Source organism: Solanum verrucosum, unplaced genomic scaffold, assembly GCF_900185275.1.
Source record: "Solanum verrucosum unplaced genomic scaffold, falcon-dt-bn FXZP01000086.1, whole genome shotgun sequence".
NCBI lineage: Eukaryota > Viridiplantae > Streptophyta > Magnoliopsida > Solanales > Solanaceae > Solanum > Solanum verrucosum.
The window spans coordinates 92267-114875 of record NW_026020100.1 but is presented as its reverse complement, the minus strand read 5'-3'; the positions used below and the strand labels follow the sequence as shown (position 1 = coordinate 114875).

The following is a 22609-nucleotide window of genomic DNA, read 5'->3' as shown; positions in this document are numbered from 1 at the left end:
TGATTTTTAGATTGGGTTTTGAGTCCAAAGTTCTTGCTATTTGTTTGTCATAATTTCAAATGTGACAATGGAACGATAAACCATGCAATAAGACCCACACGGGAACAATTGAGGAATTCTTGTGTTGATAGGAGAACACAAGTATCCACTGAAATAATTGATATATGTGTAAACTGGCATGGACACCACCATTATAAAACGAAAAATTCAGAGAGCTATGTGATGAATTAAAGTTTATTTCTTGGTGGGTAATGCTTGGGGGTGGGATCAATTAGAGAATGGACATGAAACTCCAAACTTAATCCAAGTATAAAAGATAAGACTCACCATTGGAATGAAGCTAACATTTTGATTCCACAAATCATACAGAGTTCTGAAGTAAAAGGGACCTAATTCTAACAAGATCAAAGTTTTGGGTAAAAATACAACAGGCACTCATTTGGTGCTTATTGATGAAGGTGATTCTGACCTTACAGTACAGAGCTCTAATATATCCTTCTTGTGATGTTGTAGTCATATAGCATGATAAAACCATCGGATATAATATCCTATACCTGCGGGTCATTATTGAAGTTGGATTGAAGAAACAGCTGCTGTAATTTCCTTGGCTCGAGGATCATGATCTTCCAAAGACACACCGCGAGGATCTTCCGTCACTAGCATAGCAAGAACATTGAGTGAACTCCAAGTTTTCGTCACATTTTTGCTTGAAGGCCCCAAAGTGACGGCAAAGACTGCATCAAATCCACCAGCACCAGGAACACCAGCCAACAGAACCCCCTCCATACTCATCGTTGTATCCAGAAGGTGAGTTTGTGATTCAGGCTCTATCTGTGAATTTGACACATGGTGAAAGATGGTTTAAAAAAATGGGAGAAGACAGCAATGCAGCTGACTCCTAAGAGCTTTTGATTTTGAGTACATGGTAGCAACAAACTTACCGGAATTCCTGCAGCCTCTCCCATTTTGCGCATATAATACCTGATTCCAAGCATCGCATCTCGGGCTCCTAACAACTCTTTAACAATATCTGCTTGACTTGGTTCATTTGCTCTCTCAAGCCACTAGTCATGGTGAAAACCAGAAAAAACATGAGTTTTTGAAGAAAATTTCATAAACTGTGGAAGGAATATTACATAATCCAACCAAAAAGTAATGATGCTCGATTTGAAGACAGAAATATTTGCAAGGAGCTACTTGGATTATCTAAATAATTGATCTCGAAAATTTCATTCAGACATGCAGGAGAAAAGAATTGAATGACCTTTTTTAGATCGTCAGTGTCTTCCTCCAAAACATGATGGTATTAAAAATAAGGATTTTTTGTTGTGTTGAGACAACATAATGGAAGCTTCTCTAAGAAAAATGATTGTTGTTAAGGGAGAAATTGTTCCAGCTAATGGTTGCAACTTTGAAGGACTCGAAGGAGGATGCTTGAGGAGGAGGATTATGACTCCTAACAGAACGAGGGCTTAAAAATTCACTGGACGCAAGTTCAGAGGAAGGGGGCTCTACTGCCTCAGAAAGACTTGCCAGTCTATTATAGTGGAACTAGAAGGTCATCCTTCGCTCCTTATTGATATGATGCGAGGAGCAAATAAAGTTCAAAATCAGAAGTAGAATGGGAATTATTGAGAAGAGGGTATCTTTTGGAATTTGTTTTTACAGGGGGAATAAATCCCTTATTCTACATGTGTTAGCCTGCACTTGCAGTATGTTTGTGTTAATTGTTTCCATTAGCTCTTAAGTAATACATTTTTCAGCTATTATGGCTGTAGTTTCATGTGGTTTTTTAGTGAGAATGACTAATCAAGAAGGTAGCCAACCCCAAGCAACTTGGGATTGAGGGTGTAATTATTGTTCTATGACTTATCAAGAAGGTGAAAGTAACCACTGCTATGGTTCGGAATCAACTCAGTAAAGTTAAGCCAATTTTCAGCACTTCAAACAGCCATGGATACTTAGCAGAGTAAGCCTTTCCAGAACAAGTTAGAAGCTAAGTGCATCAAGGATAATTATACGTACCATTAAGCATAAAATGAAGCAAAATACTTCCGTACTGAATACGGATAGTTCGCAAAATTTCTACATAATACTAGATCTTGAACTTCCTTTTCAATTTTGACCAAAAGAATTTTACCTTTTCTGCTGGAAGCAGGCTGCAGGCGTTGATGAGACATTCATAAACATTGCAGTTCCGTTCTGCCAATTTACATAAGGTATTAAGGTGCATTTCCAAGGCAGAGTTCCCTTCTGACAACTTTCTCCATGTTTCAAGAGAATTCTGAGGATCAGACTTCTGCCATTTCTTAACAGCACCAACCATTGATGGGGTAGAAGATCCTCCACTGCCCGGTTCTCCAAGTAACTGCAAGATGCTTAGCAATCAATTTCAGCAACTTAAAGGAAGAAAAACTGTGCACCACAGACAATTTACATGGTAATTAATAAGTCAAATTTTGTAGCAGTAGAGTGTAGTAGTGAGCCTCAAAAGAGCAAGAAAGAATCCATAATAATGGGCCAGCATAAGGTCAAAAATTTTAGACAGGATACTTCAATGTTAATGTTTGTATAGACATGCCAACGAATCCCATTAAAGTAGGCTAGCAAATGCATGATAAGCTGCATGAGTGACCTTCCAACTAAGATTCATTACCCATCACAGCTGAAGAAATCACTTAATCTTAACACAGCAAAAATTGTGTGTTTTAACCCTCGCACCACAAAAAGTGACTATATTTGACAACAATATTTAGCAGTTGGGCTAAGCAACTTGTTTGTGGTTCACTATGACTGCATGATAATCAATCTTATGTCCAATCAACAATGAGCTTGGAGGTCAAAAAAGGATGTGAGGATTTATAATTAGAAGAAGAGTTATACAAAAGAGATGATTATCAGGTAAATCAGATTTTTTTTATCATCCAGCTTACTAAAAGTCGATAAGAAATTGATCACAGTTATACAGACAATGTTCAACAGAATATGGAACATAATTTATCAAGACTCACGAGAGTCATCAATGGAGGCAATGAAAACTTGGTCCTCTCATGGTCCCACTTGGCTTTCAGGACATCATAAATGACTTCTGTTAGTGGTGTAGCCATACCTGCATTCTGCAAATCCAAAATAATCAACAAGTCAGAGCTATTTGGAAGATTCAACAAAATTAAGATGCAAAATCTGCAGTATCTCTCAACTCTACCACATAATATTATCTTTTCACTACTAAAACTCTTTCTTTACATTATTTATTCCTGTATGGTAACCTACATCTACCCCACCCCGACCTCCCAGGAATCAACAGAGGCCTTTCCCCACTTTGCTCTTTCAGTGACTCAAACCCCATTATCGAGGTTGGATGTGGAGGGTGCTTTCAACTTGAGCCACCCCATCTTGTCAAGTCTTCCTTCAAATTAAAGCAAACTACTGATAAGAGAAGGCATCACATTTCCAATAGGTTTCGCATGGCACGGGAAAGAGGTCATGCCATCATTCCTTAACTTCAGTCGAGGAGAGTTCAAATAAACAACCAACAGAAGCAACATCTCTTTAAGCACTTCTAGACTAAAGACCTTGGCAGATTGAAGTATTTTCTAGGTATTGAGGTTGCTCAGTCTAGATCAGGTATTGTTAATTCTCAACGCAAGTATGCCTTAGACATTCTTGAGGAGACAAGAATGATGGGATGTAGACCTATTGACACTCCTATGGATCCGAATGTTAAACTCCTTCCAGGACAGGGGGAGCCACTTAGTAATCCTAAAAGGTATAGACGGCTTGTTGGAAAGTTGAATTATCTCACAGTGACTAGACCTGACATCTCTTTTCCTGTGAGTGTTGTAAGTCAGTTTATGACTTCCCCTTGCGATAGTCATTGTAGAAGCAGTTGTTCGTATTCTGCGATATATAAAGTCAGCTCCCAGTAAAGGACTACTCTTTGAGGATCAAGGCCATGAGCATATCATTAGATATACAGACGCTGATTGGGCAGGATCACCCTCTGACAGACGTTCGACATCCGGATATTGTGTTTTAGTAGGAGGTAATTTGGTGTCGTGGAAGAGTAAGAAACAAAATGTGGTTGCTCGATCTAGTGCAGAATCAGAATATCGAGCAATGGCGACAACAACTTGTGAGCTAGTTTGGATCAAACAGTTGCTGGGAGAACTAAAATTTGGCAAAATTGATCAGATGGAACTTGTGTGTGATAATCAAGCAGCTCTTCATATCGCATCAAATCCAGTGTTTCATGAAAGGACTAAGCACATTGAGATTGACTGTCACTTTGTCAGAGAAAAGATAATCTCGGGAGATATTGTTACGAAATTTGTGAAGTCAAATGATCAGCTTGCAGATATCTTCACCAAGTCCCTCACATGTCCTCGTATTAATTACATCTGTAACAAGCTAGGTACATATGATTTGTATGCACCAGCTTGAGGGGGAGTGTTAGAATAGAAATAAGTATTTCCTACTTCGAATAGGAATAGGAATAGGAATAAGAATAGGAATCCTAGTTGGAAAAGGATTCCAATGTAGTGTCTATAAATAGGGTCTCAATGTAACAATTTAAATACACAATTCAATAATATTTTTCTCATATATTTCTCACATGATCAATATATGGGACGGAGAGAGTACCTTGTAAGACAGAATTTGAAACTCTGCAGTTTTGATTAGAGGTGGTTTAGCATGACTACTTTGTCTAAAAACTACTACAAAGTAGTGTTAGTAGGAAGGAGCGATGGTTGGCATCTCCCCCAACAGGGATGGGAACGGCCTTCGGGCTTCACCTGTTACCACACATCCGGTTAAGGCTTCCCACTTTGGTGGATCTTTCCCCAATTTTTTCCTCATAAAAATAAAAATAAAAAACTACTAGAAAGTAGGTTGTTTGAATTTTTGGCAACGTGGCTTCATGTATACAAATGACCAACATTTTGAAGAGCAGAAACTATCTTAGTTGCAGCTTCCCTTGTTACCCTATTCTGTAATTCAAGAAAATAACCATAAAGAGTTATATTTCTGGGCGCAAATAGAGCCTCAAGCAACCAAGCTAGAGTTTAGCCTTCACACCAATGTCAATAGTCTAAAGCAAGTTTTATCAGGCCGCTGAGCTAAAGGCCCAGCGGAACCAAGACGTTATTCCGAACTTGGTTCCACCATAGCTACTTTGACATGAAGGTGGTAACACTTCTTCTGGATTCATGCCTAGCCCAGCAGCAATTTTTCCACCTCACTGTCTTTATTTGTGCTATCACTAACCCGAGCAGCGTCATTCTATCAAGTTAACAATAAACAGGAGAATAGCACCTTGTGGTGCCAGAAACAGCCTATTAACAATGCGATTTATATATATTTTCTAGAAGTTGTCTCAATTTGGAAAGAGTGTCAACTTTAATTATCAATTTCCAGAACAAAAGCTATTTAAGTTCTGGCGTGGACTTGCCATGAGAGATGAAGTCTTTGGCAGATTCAAAACTAAAGAGTAGTAACCTAGGGCCATTGTTTTCATTTTTCCTGTTGCTCTCTTACACTCGACGCTAAATTAGAGAAGGTCATCTCTTCTATCTCTTTTCTTTTCTTTTGAGAATGGTAACATCTTTTCTTCTATCATTACTTCCTCTGAATTGATTAAACAAATTGGAAAGACAAGAAAGACCTGAGCAGAGGAAAGCACTTCAGGTGAAAACCGCACATAACGTTGGCTGCCAAAAACTGCAGAACTAACATCAAATCCGCTGCCAACTTTACCCTGAGCAATGCAGTGGGCAGTTTGAGCTATCACGTGAACAATATCAAGATCACTATCATCTTTCCTTCCGTGTGATTGATCCTCAGAAAAAGAGGAGAGACTAACAACACCAAGATAATGAAGCAAAGCAGCAACCACAGCTGTTGTCATAGCTGCTGATGACCCCAATCCAGTTTTTGCAACTTCAGGCTTCTGATTTTCTCCAATTGAATCTTCTGCATTAAAGGTGATTGATGTAAAAGGTGGAAGGGAAGCCAATGACTCAGGAGTAAGAGGGAGTCCACGCGCTTCAATCTACAAGACATATTTAACAGATTAATGTCAAAAATCTTACAACAAAAATAAAATAAAGTAATAAAAGCTTTGGTCATGTCTTTTATTACGTTTATCTTGTGCAACTGAGGCTTCACCAAAGAAATTTGAACTGACTTAGTCATGAAACTATGAAAAAAGGAAGCATCCAAGTTGATCAGTCCCAACCGTATAATAAGAAGACCAGTACTATTTCTTGTCCTATGCTCATGCATAAGTAGAGTGGTATCAACCAAATTAAATGTTCTAATTTGACTCTGGTATGAAATGCATGTGACTTCAAACATCAAGATTTACGTAATCAATCTGTTCTTATGTAACTCAAACCATTATCATGTTGATGAACGTAACTGAAACATTATTCCATAGAACTTCTTCTTAGCTTTGACATGTCTGACATTTTTAAACATAATAAGATTTTTGGTCACACATTATTAGCTTTTGTCAAATTAACATAAACAATTTGAAACGACCCCAAAAATGCCCGAAAATGTGCTTCGAAAACACCTAAAATTGTAATTTCCATATATCTCAAAATCCGTGCATCATTTCGGAAATTCGACTTCATATTCTTATTCAGGGGGTCAAATTGAGTGGGAAATGAGTCTAACCCGAATTTTAGAACAACCGTATCAAAATTCGAAAATCGCAAAAAATGCGATTTTGAGGGTCAACTTTAAAGGGGCATATCTCTCAGAACACAAGGAACTGGAAGGAGCTCAAACTATCAAAATTAAAGCTCTGTGAGTTAGCTTTCCAACGCAATTTGTTTCACCTCATTCCGAGTTAGGATGAAGGAGTTATGACCATTTTCGTAAAACCTGTCCGGCAGAAAATGCAAATTCCAGTAGCCGAAAATACTGTTCACCCGCCTCAATTTTTTTTCTAAGTGTTGGGACGTTTTTATAAAAAGGGGACATATCCATACTTAGTCATTTAACTTCAAAACATCCAAAAACTCTCTCTAAACCCTCTCCAAAAATTCCACCAAGATCATCAACCAAATTCAAGGATCCCAAGCTTTAATTCCGGATTCAAGATTCAATCTCAAGCAATTCTCCATTCCAATCTTCATCAAGAATTCTCCAAAGTTGAGGTATGTGGGTTGATTGTGGAAACCTTCCTTTCCACAAGTCCAACCATTTATCCTCTATTTTACTTCAAGTTTATGGGTCCTTATGATCATTTATGAACTCTTGAATTATGGAATTATTACTACACATCCTATTATGGTCTATTTTTGTATATTATCATGAAATGGAATGATTATATGATGTTTATGGTTTTCATGCCTCAATGATCAAATTATGAAGGTTGTTATATATGTATATATATATGTATGTTGTTGGTGGGCTGTTTTATATGGATTTTGAAATTGGTTGGACTTAGTACTCTTGAAACACATGATTTTATTTACATGAACAAGTAGCCCACCATATGTTTGATAAAATGCCATTTATAGAATTCTTATGAAATGGAAGGTCCAATGTACGTCCTATGAGTCGGATGATTATATAAGTATTGAAATGATGATGAAATGGATACATGTATATGATTTTCTCTATATAGTGTGTGAGTCGATCAAGCCTAGCTCGGGGGGGTTGTAGGCCCGGGTAACCGTATCAAGGGGTTGGTACCTTGATTGCCTAGTACGGGGGGTAGTAGGCCCGTATAACCATATCGAGGGGTTTGTACCTTGGTTGCCTAGTACGGGGGGTAGTAGGCCCGTATAACCGTATCGAGGGGTTTGTACCTTGGTTGCCTAGTACGGGGGGTAGTAGGCCCGTATAACCATATTGAGGGGTTTGTACCTCTTTCGCCTCTCCAAGGGGGTGGTAGGCCTTGGAAATACTATATTGATGGTCACTCACTACACATATACTATGTCCTACTAAATATGATTTTTATATAAGCATCATTATACATATCATCTCATTAATATGCTATCTATCGGGTACGATTATGCATTTTTCCTATGATGTCCATCTATTGTAGCATTGCATTGCATCCCACATACTTAGTACATTCAAACGTACTAACGCATACTCTATGCCTACATGATGTCACCATGTAGGGACCGGAGCACCGCTTGACCATCCTCCTCCGCGTGGCTAATACGATTTCCTATCAAGGTTATTGGTGAGTCCTCCATTCCGGGGACGTTGCTCATGATCTTTTGCTATGTATAAGACTTTTCTTTTTAGTTATGTTTTGACTATGAGGGTGAGCCCGGTAGTTTGTCTTGGCCCCCGCTAAGTACTCATGTTTAGAGGTGGTGTTGGACAAGTTGTGTATTATGCTTGAGCTTGACTCATCTATGGTATTTATGTACCATTTCTTTTTTTTTCTTGCTCCCTTAGTCCCGATTTCCCCCTTGATTATGCTTATCGCTTATGGTCATTTTAATTGCTTCCGCGACCAATGATGTGTAAGATACGCTATGAGGCTTGTTTGGGGTTCCTTCGGGTTCCCCATTCGCCGGTCACGTCTAGGCCCTAGGCTTGGGTCGTGACACAATTCAACTTAGATTACTTAATTCGTACTGAGTCATCGATGTAGCAACTTTTTCTTTAAAACCATCCAAGCAATTCAGCAAAGCTAAGACGTAGATCTATAAACTACATGTCATATTAGAAATATTCTAATATAAGTAAGCTGCAAAGGAGGACCACCTGATTCCGATACGAATAGAACTCATTGCATCCCAAGATTGTTATATCAAGACCTGCATGACTAATAATGTTGAGATATTTTCTTTTTGTTTGCAAATGAGGAAATTAAATTCAATTTTCAATAAATGACTTTATCTTCAGGAAAGAAAGGCAAAAGTAAACAGTCAGACGCTACCTTTCAGAAGTAGTTTCTGTAACATATCCTTCTTATCTTTGTCAAATGTTGCATGGGCTGCTGCTATGGCATATTCCACTGCATATTCTACAAAGGGGTTTCTTGATTCACTGAGATTAAACGAACATAGTAGTTATTACATTTCTAGACACTTATATCTTCTAATAAGGAAACAGACTGAACCATTCAATTATCTAATATGCTTATTCCTTAAATAACAAATATCATTGATTCAGAAAAAAATAATGAAATAGTTTCATTACACTACTTGCCTTGAAGAGACGCTCTGAAGTTTTAAATTCTTAAGAGACAATTTGTACATAGTTTCTCTGTCCATCTGAGGAGAAATCAATTTAACATCTGCCCAACCCTAAAAAGTATAAGAAAGACACAGGTAGTTTACAATCTACTTTGCAAAGGGAAAAGAAGGAAAAGTAATACAAAAGTGCTTCTTAAGAAGGGAAAAAGGAAATGATCAAACTGACTTCTGATCAAATGATTATCCAGTTTAGTGCGGAAAATATCACTCACCCATGCCCAACTTTCAGGTATAATTTCCTCGTGAAGTGGCTTCACAATAGCATAAAAACGAGCGTTTGTACTCAGTACAATACCAGCATTTTTCCTCTCCAAAACAAGATAACCTCCAGTCATCAGAACCTTTCCAGGAGCAGAGGCCACACTATTTAACCATAAATAGCAATTGCAATCAGACACAAGTACATGCACAAATGGGCACATTCGAAGATCGAGTAAACACACACTTACACAGCCATTTCTTTATAATTCTCTCTTGGATGAATAGAGCAACTTTTACTTGACAGAGATCAACTGCAGTTCAAAATTACAAAAATCATAAAAAAGATTACATCCTTAATATTTGACTGTGAAGAAGAAAATAGAAAAGGAAAAACTCAAGTATGATAGCAATCATTCATTTGACAGCTCAATCCAAACAAAGTGGCGATCGACTATATGAATCCTTTGAAACAACTTCACTCTATGCATGCCCAATTAATGCCAATACAAAACAACTAAAGTACGATACAAAATCAACGAAAATGGAGATCCTTGATTTGATTTCACTAAAATAAAAGCATATTGAAACCAATGCTTAAATCATTTAAAGCATACTTTCACTAAAATCATGAAAGAAGCAATACAAGAAACTGAACTTTCCTGCCTACAAAATCATCTGCTGATCAGATGGGCCGGCACATGCCTTCAGTTTCGAACCTAATATGCTTAATATGGTACTAACTTCACATCAATTTTGGCAAACATATATACACACACCAACTAACTTAATGTCAAATGAAATTAGAGGAGAAAAGATCAAATCTTTCACAATTTACAATGTCCATAAATGAAGTCAGTAGCTCTCAGTTCTGCATTATACAATTCCATACGAATAAATTGGACTAAATTAAAATTGACAAGAAGATCACTAATTATTGGTCATCTCAAAGATAAACTTAGTGAAGAAATATCAGAAAACAACAAAGTCATGTGCCACCTAACCTAACCAAAGAATGCAAGAATAACTTTTCTTCACTGAAATTAGAAGATGAAATAGCAAAACTTTCACAAATTTACAATATCAAAAAATGAATTTGAAAGAAGCCCATATCGGCAAATTGGATCGACAAAGGAGATCAATTCAATATTGTTATTACAAAGATAAATTCATGGCAAAAAAAATGAGAGAAGTGTAAGAAGAAAAACGTGCATTTGCAATTCCAGCTGTCTACAGGAAGCTGAAGAACTGAAGGGATTTGAAGAGGAGGAGGAAGAGGACTATGGCGGCAACAACGATGTCAAGCAGCAGTCCAGTTTTGACATTTTATTAGTGTTCAAAGTTGCTTCACTGCTATTTATGAAAAGTTACCCAATCAAAAGTTCAATTCTATCCTAACTACCACGTTAGAGCCAAACTCAATATCTCTCGTTAAGAATGAAAGAGTATTTAATTGTTGCTTGTTAGGTATGTTTGATAATGCATTATAGTGTTTTGATTAATGTAATATTTAGATAAATTATATTTGTTTACCATTCTTATATAATGTTTCGTATTATCAATTTTAAAGATAAATTTATAAGTAAAGTAAGTTATGTGCTAGAATTATTATAAAAAGTTAACATAAAAAAAAGATTATTAAATAATAAATAGAGACAAAATAAAAAAAAGAAAAATGAAAAAAAGAGTAAGATAACACTACAATCACACGTCATATTAAACTAACACAATACAAACATATAATGAGTATCCAAACTAGCTGTTAGAAAAATGCATATTGATGTGATTGTTTTGCTCTCAGTTCACTAAAAAAACATGTTCTATTGAATTCTGTTAAGTATTATTTATAATATTTTTTTATACAAATTAATCATAGAGAAATATTAGATGTAACTTCAATAGGTGTAATTTCACGTTGTTCATGGTAAGTTTTTTTTTTCTAATATATCAAACATAAGTTTTGCCTTTGAATTACGTACTAATTAGCAAGCCGTTAGTGGATTTGTATTGGAAGTATTGACGAAGAGAATATAATAATTCATAAGTGAACTGCCAGCTCTGAATTCAAACACGAGAGGCTGCCTATAACACATACATTTTCTCCAAAACAACCTCCCACCCACACAAATATATTTTTTTTTAAAAATAAAAATTGGAATTCGTCTCTTTGATATAATTGAGGGATTTTGTTATGATCAACATGTCTTTTAATAGAATTGTATTCAGAAGTTTGACACTATTTTCTGCGCAGTACTACAGTTGGTCATTCCAGGTGGGCTCTAGGTCACTTAGAAACAAGGTACAAATTCGATCGAACTCAGTAAAATTAGTTAAAACATCTGGTTTATCTTGTGTGTTTTCATTTCAATACAAGCAAAGCTTATAATATCAATTCATTTTGGTGGTTGCATTCTAGGCAAAGAGTTCGGTGCAGTTGGATGTTAAAGAGGACAAATATCAGATTTACCAGACCAATTTGGTTCCAACTACTCCCCTCATAGTCTTTCTATCTTCAGTTTAACTATTACAATACTTGCCTAAAATCCAACTAATTCAGATTCGAGCAAAGGTAAGCCCATTGAGAAGGGTAAAGTGCTTCCTGCCAAAAAGTTCTCCATTTCCGGGGCTTGACAATACCTCCATTCTAGAGTGGAGTAGTCCGAACCCCACACCGCTCAGGGAGTAAATTTGGAGGAATAACAACAATAGTACTAAATGAGCATGTGATATGAAATACTTTGCTTAGTCTTAAACAGGAAAAAGTACATTCTGCCTTCTGGCGAAGAATGAGATCTTTTTCTCAACTCACAAGCTAAAACTAACAAGCAAATGAAAGGGTAGGAACCCTAGCAAAAGAGATTCAGGAAAACAGCATAGTAAAGAGATTCAGGAACAGCATAATACATGCCAAACGGCAATAATAATAGTATTCCAAGTTGCATCATCCATAGCAACAGCCATGACTTCCATTACAGCAATGACTTGGAAACTTATTTGTGAACTAGGGAAACAAAATTAACGGGTATAGCTGACGCACCAACATATTATAAGGAAGAAGACATCCTCAGAAAGCTGCTGAGGAAGGAATAATACAAGTAGATAACATACGGCACCAATTAACCATGGTGACTGATTCATCAGCATAACATACTAGAAGCCCTCAAACTAGTTTCAAAAATGATGTGACCATGTCCCACATTCACAAGGCACTTCGATTAGCCACTGTCCAGATACTATGCTCAGAAGAACACCCATCTTCCAATGCATGGAACGAACTATTGTGTAGCTGAGCCAACAGGATATTTACCCTAACAAGGGCAAGCACAATAAACACAGCCTAGAGATACTTCACCATGCCACGACCCTCCACACTGAGTTTTGTGGCTTGGAGTTTCTTCTTTTTTGGAGCTTTTAACTGCTGCAGTTTCTTATTCATCTGCGATGAACATACCAATATTTCAGCATTAGGATGAGAATCCATTCCTAATACGTAGCAGCAAAGGAAATAACATCGTAACAAAATCAAACTCCAGAGATTAAAATAGTACTATACTCAATAGGAGAAAAATGTAGGGTCATCTCACGCCATAAACCCCACTCACTGAAACTAAGAATACCCGAGGATGATTAATATCATGTTCCCACGCACAACAAGATTTTTTCACTGAAACCAAAACTAGGAGAGACTCCAGCATTATAATTTACATCATTTCCCCCAAATTAAAGGATTTCACAAGAGTATCTAAGTTAGGAGGGATTCCAAGATGAGCACCAAATTGAGCACTTCATTTTTTAGGCAAAAAGCTATTACTGGCTCCTCTGATAAGGATATCAGGAGCCTTGTCCTAAAAAGAATCCCCCTTCTGTTCCTTTTTTAAAATTAAGAAGCTTCATTAAAAAGGCATCAAGATCCTTTTAGTTCTTATTTATCTTAAGTGCCAAGAAACTAACGAGAGTGAAATGAAGAAAATAATATAAATACAAATTTACTTAGCAAGAGGTACACACCTTCATTCGGCGCTGGTCTTGAACCATTGCTCTAGCCCTGGCCCTAACTTCGTCAGGATCAATCTTAGACTGTGGACGCACCACAAAATCCATTGACATTGCTTCAGGCCTTGATGTAAGTTGCCTACCAGATGACTGACCAGACTTTTGGCCTCTGAAGATTTGCAAGCATATTAAACCACGAGAAAAAATAAGGATGCAGCAGACAGCTCACAGCACCCAATTCAAAAATACTTGGATCAAAAGGTGCAAAGTCAGAACATCTTACTGTGAATATCCAGCCAAGTCAAGGTCATCGTCTCTGGATTCCATTCCTGATGCTTTATTCATGGGTCTGTGACAAGATAGAAAATACAGTTATGGATGGTAAAGATTCAGACTACAACTGATATGAGGACCAGTAGAAGAACTGAAAATATTAGATACTTTTTCAAGGGCCGCCTGTATTGAGCAGCTCTCTCATCCTCCAGATTTCTCATGTCTTCAAACCGTGTACTCTTGTTGAATATTGGTCGACTCTGGATCAAAAACAATCAAATGTCAGCTTTTTCACATTGAAATGCACCTATTCTGTGCAATAACCAAATACAGAAAATATTTTTTTGTGTTCTTAGGTGAAAAATTTGCCAGTAGCAAGATGCCCTACTGTAAATATAAATATATAAGGATAATTCTATTAAAAAGAGAGGACCTATCCAAAAAGAAATAAAATCCTATAACCCCATTTTATATCGAAATACCAAATACATATTTACCTACACAGCATGAGTTACAGTCTCCAACCTCCCCAGAAAAACAGAAAAAAGGTATATAGCTGAATGACAAAATAAGCTAAAGCTGGAAAGATGTTGCCTAATATATTCTCAAGATAATGTAATGAACTTGAAAACCAACTCAGCAATTTAGCAGAAAAAAGATTATTCACACTCCAAGACATGGAGAAAGCTAAGCCCCAGACCCCCAACAGAGAATCCCTCCTTTTATATTTCCTTTCACAAAAGGAAAGAAGAAACTAATAAATAGTTAAATCCAACTTACCCATTTGTCAACCAAATCCTTAGCAAGTTTCCTGTTAGATGTAGTCTCCTCATCTGACTTCGAGAGAAACATAATAACCTACATCAAGCAAGTAAACAATAAGTCTCCCCCTTGTGCCTCCATCTTGAAAGCTATTACGCTACTACTTCTACGTGAAAGGTACCTTTCCAAGACCACTCTTCTTCAACATCTCTCTTCTATCATACTGCTCAAGATCAATTGGATACTACATGATCATCACGAAACATAGAAGTGTCAAGTCAGATAACATTAACTGCAAAGTTGCAAACAGATAAATCACTAAGTCGAATCCAGAAAGCATGGTCATACATCAGTAAGGATCTTTAGGATTGCAGCACGAATGTTTATGTTGGGCAGGCTTCCATCTGGAAGGGGTTCAAGCCAAGTCCTCAAAAGAGTCAACACTCCATGATCTAAAAATTCTTGCTGAAGTTGCTTCCTGCAAATTGAGAAATTGGGAAGTGTGAGTGTACATCTATTAGCCTCCAAAAAGAAAATTCAGTTACTGCCATGAAAAATAAATGACAAGCTCACTCACTTGGACAGGACATCTATGAGAAGAGGGAGTTTTTTTAGTTTATTTATAGCAGGTTTGGAATGTCTATTCAGCTCGGCATCCTCTTCTGCAACGACTTCCAGCTCAGCCATAACATTCTCTACTAGCAATGCAATTTCTGCTGCACTCTTTTCAGTTTTCTTTTTCTTCTTGCCTCCCTTGAAAAGCTGCTTGATTTCGTCATCCTCTTCCCCTTCTTCAGCCTGAAAAGAATCAAATTAGAACAGATATATCATCCATACCACCAATTGGCTTCACAAGCGCCGAAGCACTCCAGATAAAAGCAAGAAAGCTTCAAAATCAGCACCCTTCTATAGGTTTTTACTAAACACCATTCATAAAGCATCCGCAATATTGGGAAATGATGATAGAAGATATAGCAGGAACGAACTACGAGGATCCAAAATTCTACCTGTGGAGCATTGCTGGGAGACCGTGGTTCATTGTCGCTTCCGTACCTGTCAGCTGGATCCACACCACTATCATCAATGAAGTTATCATCATCGGCATTCTTCGGACCTTCTTGGTCATCCTACATTTGAAAACGAACCCATCACAAACATGTCATTAAAACCAAACTACCTTCAATTTGGATATCCACTCAACTCTATTAGCTTCAAGACAAAACTAACAACATTAGTAACACTTGCTTTTCCTGACAAGGAAATTTCAGTAACTCATATTCAAGTCAGGATCCCCAAAGAAGGAAAAGAAAAAGAGTCTCTTGTGATACATGAAGAATTACAAAACTATTCGAAACATGATAACAACAGAGATAATGGGCCAAACCTCAGAGTCACCACCAGCAATGGTATCCCACATCTCCTTCATCTCCCGATCCCCCTCCTGGTCCTTTAACCTGCTTCCTCCAGAGTAACCCCCATTTTTCCTCAACTTAAATTTCTTCTCTCCTTTCTCTCTCCCCTTCTTCTCCTTCCTCTTCTCTTCACTAAACTCCATGCCAAACCTCTTCCTCTTTCCACCACCGGCAGAGGACGATGAAGGACCACCGCGGTCCAACTCATCACGCACATTGCCAGTCATGTCATCATCAGCAGAACCACCATAAGCATCCTCCTCATCTCCTAGCCCAATATCCGGTGTGTTCTCTCTAGCCGAAGATTTCTTAATCAACCGCTTCCTGGGCTTAGACTTGTTAAGATCATCATATACCGGGGTTGGTGACCGTTCTCGCTGTCTCTGATTCCATGCATCATCATCGTCCAGATTGTCACCAAGGAATTGTTCCTGTTGCTCGTTATCTGATCGGACATCCTCATCGAAATCCACCAATGCCTCTCCTTCCTCATCTATGTACCTGGAAGAAGAAAAAATCCCAATCAACACACCATCTGAAATCCTAATTCAGATCATCCCCCAAAAGGGTCAATCCCAAACAAGACAGACCCACAGAAAATCACAAATATACAAAAAATTCCAGACAAAATCTTCATTAGAAACCATTATTTTAGCTGTTGTTCAAAATGGATCATAAGAAAGGAACAGACACCCAAAAAAAGATCCACAAGAAATCTCAATGAATTCATTATTGGAAACCCTAATTCAACTCATCACACCAAAAAGGGTCATCCAAAATCGACACAAAAAGCCACAAACTTTCTGATCAATTCGTTATCAGAACCCTAATTCAACTCATCATCAAAACGGATCATCCAGAAAACAACCTACCGAGAAATAAACAGCACAAATCTGGATCAATTCATCAACCACAAAACCAAACTCGAAATTATCACAAAAATGGGTCATCCAAAAACGACCCAGACCGACCAAAAATCCCCAAAATCCCGAACAATTTCATCATCAGAAACTCCAATTCATCTCATCACCAAAAGGGTCATCCAAAAAAACACCCAAATCCACCAAAAACAACACAAATACAAACATTAAATCAAAATCGAAACCTAACCCTTTATCTTCTCTGGGAAAAGAAAAAGAAAAACTTACGGATCGTTGTTGTAACTCATCTTGAACGCTACTTCCCTCTATACAACGGCGCAGATTGTTAGATGGGCATATCTCGAAAAGTAGATTTTAAATATATAGATGATTTGTGAAGTAGGGGTAGCTCAATGAATTCTATAGGCTATGAAACGATGGAGGTTTTCGGACTTTGTTTACTCGTGAAGGCAGCAATCAACACGGTCAAAATTCTAACCTCATTGCCTTATTTATTGTGACCAGATATGGATGCCTACACTTGTTGCTTGCCTCCTTTCCATTTCGGAAAATGAATCAAATATTTAGGGTAATTTTAACATAAACAAATCTCACTTTTTCCTATACATATATTTGGTCATAAAAATTTAATTTTTATTTTTATTTTAAATTTTTTTAGAACTTAAAATAATAGAAAGGATTATTTTCATGATGAAACAGGACCAAACATCTACTTAGTTTGGTTCATTATTTGCTTAGTTATCTACTAATGTTTGTATATGGTGGGCATCAATATCGAATCGGAACGAACTTATTCAGTTTTTCGATTCTTTGATTTGGATTTTGATTTTCTTTTTCAAAAGGTTCTATTTTTTAATTTGGTGTTCGATTTTAAGAGTCACGGTTCTTTGATATACTAAAAAAATTAAACACTTATTTAAAAGATTTTTAAAAAAATTAGATTTGAGCCCAAAACACCAAGCTCATATACCTAATTTATTCCAAATTATCAACAGTCGTCCTACCTCAATTCTTTTTTCCCCCTATTTAGTACTACCTGTGAACTCCAAAGCAGTAATTGCAAATCTGAGAAGAACAAGTGAGAACTGCTACTATGTATGTTTGTTGCTATGTATATATGTTGTGTGGTGTGCACCAAGTAATAGGTCCTCATGAAAGTTTAGTATCGCAATAGCAAATTCGACCAAAGTTGAGATATTTTTCAGACTTTTATCCCTATATATATATATGTGTGTGTGTGTTTGCTGCATATTAAAATGTTTAAAGTCTATTAGACTTTTGGTGATTGCTTTGCTTCTTATTTTATCTCACTCATTTTCACAGAATTAAAATATCGAATTAAATCGAATTAAAGTTAAAAAAAATTGAACCAAATCGAATGTTGATGCACATTTTCCCAAAATTGAATAATTGAATCTCACTCTTAATCTCTATGGTTTTATTTTCTCTTCTTTACTCCTAAAATAAATATTTCTAACATCAGCTTAAATTTAGATGACAAGACATCCTCCTATAGATTTTGTTGGTGTAGTATACCATAAAATGAGATATATATTTTTATGTTTCAACTCTCTCTTTCACAGTATGATTATATGAATCTCAACACATTAATGCTTCTCATTTTTTCTTACTCTATATTTTTTTTCTCTACAAAACAAGTAAGAGCATTAGTATTTATAGATGAGGAATTCTTCCTTACAATGAATAGGAAAATTATGAGGTAGTAATGAGATAAGTAAATTACTAACATGAGTTTTTTTATTAATCACGAATTTCATTTTAGAAAATCAGAAAGTGTCTAATACAAAACTGGATGGGGATCCCCTATGTTTGAATGTTTGATTGTGGTATGACCTTGAGTTCCAAGTTTTGCAAAACGTAATGCTCCTAGAAAAAAAAAAGTTTCGTTGATGTCTACTTGTAATATGCTTTTCTGGCATATGTACAGTGGAGGAACTTCCCAAAAATTAGGGGCATCGTGGGTCCCTCTGGTTGCTCCCTCCTTAGCTAGCACATACGTTATCATATTCTGCTCATGTACACATACACAAAGGTTATGTTAGCATAATGAAAATGACCTTTAAGTATCATCGAAATAATAATGGTGGAATCTGTATTTAGCTCTAAGGGGGTTAGGTTTTTTATCTCGCACATTAAAGGCTGTGGAGAATGGCATGGAGTAGGGGTGTTCAAAATCGAATTGTAATTGATAAAACAATATAAAATTAGCTCATTGGCTTATTGGTATTGGGTTATTGAATAAACGGATAGTGAATGAATTGAAATTTCATAATTAACGGCTAATCGGTGCGGGAACGGATTACTCAATTTCCTTATTTGGTAAATAATTAAGCCGTTAAGAGTTATCATACGTACATACACCTTTACTCTAGATATATAAACTAATAAAAAACATATAATATTAACCCTAAAGATTAAAGCTTCGTTTAATATTTTGCCATAATATATAATTATATACCGTTAGTCCTAAATTGAAAACTCAAAGCACATTTATTTTTTTGTTGTATTTATTATTATATTACTTTATAACTACTAACCCTAATAGTAATATTAATTTTCGACTCTTCTTGTTCAATTTTGTTCTCTGATTAGGAATTTGGGCTACTCAATTACCCAAGTCTCAAGCTTGGCTGCTAATCTGATGCATCGTTCGATTATTGCTATTCCATTACCGAATCAAACCAATCGATTTCTTGTCGGTTGACTAGTGAATTCGTACATTTAAAAATTAATAATTGATAGACCAAACGGTTAAGCAAAATTATTCGTTTGATCTGTCAGATAAGCAATCCTAGGTAGAATAATAGGTGAATAATGAGTGAGAGATTACAAAAGTTACAAATAACTAATGACCACATTCTATCATAATTGATGAAAGTACCGAGGCACAAATATCACAAAGAAAATTGATATGATTCACCAAGTCAGAGGATAATAACTTCATCTTGCATTTATAATATTAAAATGTAAAAGGACCAACAATCCCACTGATCATTTTACTATTAAAATAAGAGAGTTCTTCACTAATTTAGTTGAAGAGGGACTATTATACATAATGAAGGTATGCTCTATATGAATTTACTTAGTAAAATAATAACATTTACTCTAGAGTCAGTATTACTCTCAGACATGAATTATGCCACTGAAGGGAAATGAAATATCAATATTTACACATAATAACCAAGGTGTTGACATAAACTTTAATATCCAACACATTACTGCCTCGTGCTATCCCGATTTTCATAATGTTTTTGAGAACAAGTGCATTTTCATAGAAAGTGACCTACCTTTACATTCACATATGTGAAATTTGTCAATGATGCTCCTATAATTATGACACCCCACTTATACAAGATAAAAACTTTCATTAAGGGTGTGGTTGGTATGTAGGAAAACAAGTGGATTTTTGACTTATTTTCTCATGTTTGATTGGTGGGTAGAAAATATTTTTCGGAATTTTTTTTTAGTGTTTGCTTTGTGAATGAAAAATATTTTTGAGAAAATATCTTTTATTTTTACTAGAGAGTAAAAACTAATTTTTGAAATTGAAAATATTTTTAAAAAACAAAATTAATTTTTTTTTGACGGGAGGAGGGGGGAGGGGCGTGTTGGTAGGGGCCTGCCGGGGGGAGGGTAGGGGTGAGGTGGGGTAAAAATATAAAAATTTGAAATTAAAAATATTTTTTAAGAATAAACTTAATTTTTTTTTGGAGTGGGGGGTTGGGGGGGGGCTGGTGGGTGGGTGGGTGAGGGGGTCGAGGGTAGGGGTGGGGTGGAGTTAAAAAATAAAAATTGGAATTTGGATTTTTTTTAAAAAAAAAACTTAAAAGTGGAGCGGGGGGAGGGGAGCTGGTAGGGGGTTGGCGGGGGTGGGATGGGGGGTAAAAAAATAAAAAAAATAAAGTTGAAAATATTTTTTAAAAAACTAGCTTTAATTTTTTTTTTGGTGGGGGGTGGTTGGGGGAGGGTAGGTGTGGATTAAAGAAAATAAAAAATTGAATTTTTTTATTTTTTTTAAAAAAACAAACTTTCGAATCGAAAATTTTAAAATTTGAACTATTTTTCATAAATAAAATTTTAAGTTGTGAATTTTTTTTTCTTTGGTTGGGACTTGGGAGGAGGGGCTGGTTTGGGGGTAGGGATAAAAAAAATGTAATTTAAAGTTAGAGGAGAGTTTTGGAAAATGTTTTCCTTAATTTTGAAGGGAAGTTATTTTCCTTAAATTTGAGGAAAATGAGTTGATTCGGAAAACATTTGAAGCTAACCAAATATGAGAAAATTGGAAAATGTTTTCCTCCATACCAAACACACCCTAAGAGTTCGTAAATTCAACCTCCACAAATCATTACAGGATAGATGCACTTACATTATAAGGAGAGAATACAAATTAATATTAGTGCATTTCTAAAGAGTCATTATATGATTCGTTTTTTTCCATTGAACCTGATTATTTAATTTCTAGTCTCAAGTTGGATTTCCTCATATATGACACTTGAAATTAGTGGCTTCAATCTCATCCCCTCAATGTGCTCCAAACATTTTTTCTTGCTAAGGTCTTAGTTTATGAATTTACAAGACTATCACAAGTTTTAATACAATTAATATTGATGATTACGAGTGATCAATATGATCTCATAATATTGTGTTTTCTCATAATGTGTATGAATTTATTGTTATAGTAACAATTTTTTTAATTTTTTATTTCAAGTTTGGAAAAATAATAATTTACTTTTCTCATTCCAACAAATAGCACCAAATTTTCTATTGTTTAAATATACTAATTTACATAGTTTTAAATTTATTAAAGAAAAAAAAATAAATACTATAGAAAACTATATATTCTTCATTTTAGATAGGAAAACAAAAAAGGGCCAAGTAGTTTTTTTTTCCCCTCTATGTGCCGTTATCTTTTTCCTCCTTTTCTTTGCGTCTAAGCAAAGCTATAAAACCCCAAATATTCAAAGTCTACAACGTAATAAAATTTGGATAATCCAGTAATTAATGTTGTATACTAGTAGTTGAATTTCTCAAAACCATTGTATTTATATATAAAATCATTCTTAGTTGTAGTTGAATTTCACAAAACAATTGAACAAAAAAAATTACTAATTTTTTCACTGATATCATCTGCTAATCTGCTTTGCTTTACTTTGTTTTCTCCGCTTTGCGCTTTGATAACATTTTTTTTTTAATCAATGAAGTATGTCTGTTATCGTGGTAAGAATCCCTTTTTGTTTATGATTTTTTTTCTTGTAAAAGTTTAGGGATCTGAATTAATCTGTTTCGATTTGCTTTATTCTGGAAATGTTGTGACCTGATTTTGATTTTCTGGGAGTATCCGCTTGCATTTTTAGTTTTTTCTGGGTTTAATTTTGCGATTTAATTGAGTTTAGTTGCTTGTTTATGACCGATTTCCTATTTGGTGTTACCATTTTTTTGCCTTTTTATATAGTGGGTATTAGACTGGGCGGAGTTTAAGAGGTTAAATTTGATTTTTTTTTTATTATATTAGTGATTTGAAAGTTAGGGTTTGGTAGAGAAAATCAAAGTTAAAAAAATTGAATAGTAGGTGGCGTTTATCTGTGAAAGATCTTTTCAAAACCTACATTTTTTTTAATAATTTAAATTCGTGAAAGTTTTTAAAGTAGTCTTGAAATGGGAATGAGTTCAAACCCTAGGGAGTATTTCTCAAATGTTTTTTGAGGATTTAGCAGTATTAAAAAGAACTACTACTTCTTTAATGTTAAGGGTTATAGTTGGAAACAATTGCCAACTTTACTTATGAATTTTTTAAGTTACAATTATTTGGGACAAATTTTTTGAGTTAAAACAA

General features: G+C 35.7%; 2 protein-coding genes and 1 non-coding gene across 3 annotated transcripts; 1 reads left to right on the top strand and 2 right to left on the bottom strand.

Moving 5' to 3' along the window:
• Nucleotides 1–319: 319 nt before the first annotated feature.
• Nucleotides 320–10790, bottom strand: LOC125825031 (phosphomevalonate kinase, peroxisomal-like). Its single transcript, XM_049504381.1, has 11 exons — nt 10647–10790; nt 9686–9748; nt 9449–9599; nt 9190–9287; nt 8918–9027; nt 8743–8795; nt 5666–6052; nt 3012–3116; nt 2141–2368; nt 942–1064; nt 320–831 (listed from the first exon to the last, which is right to left on the bottom strand). Exons 2-11 carry the CDS (start codon nt 9691–9693, stop codon nt 565–567), a joined length of 1530 nt encoding a protein of 509 aa, XP_049360338.1. The 5' UTR covers nt 9694–9748; nt 10647–10790; the 3' UTR covers nt 320–564.
• LOC125825048 (U6atac minor spliceosomal RNA) lies at nt 4729–4854 on the top strand. The gene has a single exon (XR_007442830.1). It is a non-coding gene; the product is annotated as a U6atac minor spliceosomal RNA (small nuclear RNA).
• A 1529-nt stretch (nt 10791–12319) lies between the features above and the next one.
• On the bottom strand, nt 12320–17285 carry LOC125825030 (protein IWS1 homolog 1). Its single transcript, XM_049504380.1, has 11 exons — nt 17023–17285; nt 15847–16375; nt 15470–15589; nt 15040–15260; nt 14811–14940; nt 14644–14706; nt 14481–14558; nt 13869–13960; nt 13711–13776; nt 13443–13596; nt 12320–12870 (listed from the first exon to the last, which is right to left on the bottom strand). Exons 1-11 carry the CDS (start codon nt 17040–17042, stop codon nt 12772–12774), a joined length of 1572 nt encoding a protein of 523 aa, XP_049360337.1. The 5' UTR covers nt 17043–17285; the 3' UTR covers nt 12320–12771.
• Between the last annotated feature and the right edge of the window lie 5324 nt (nt 17286–22609).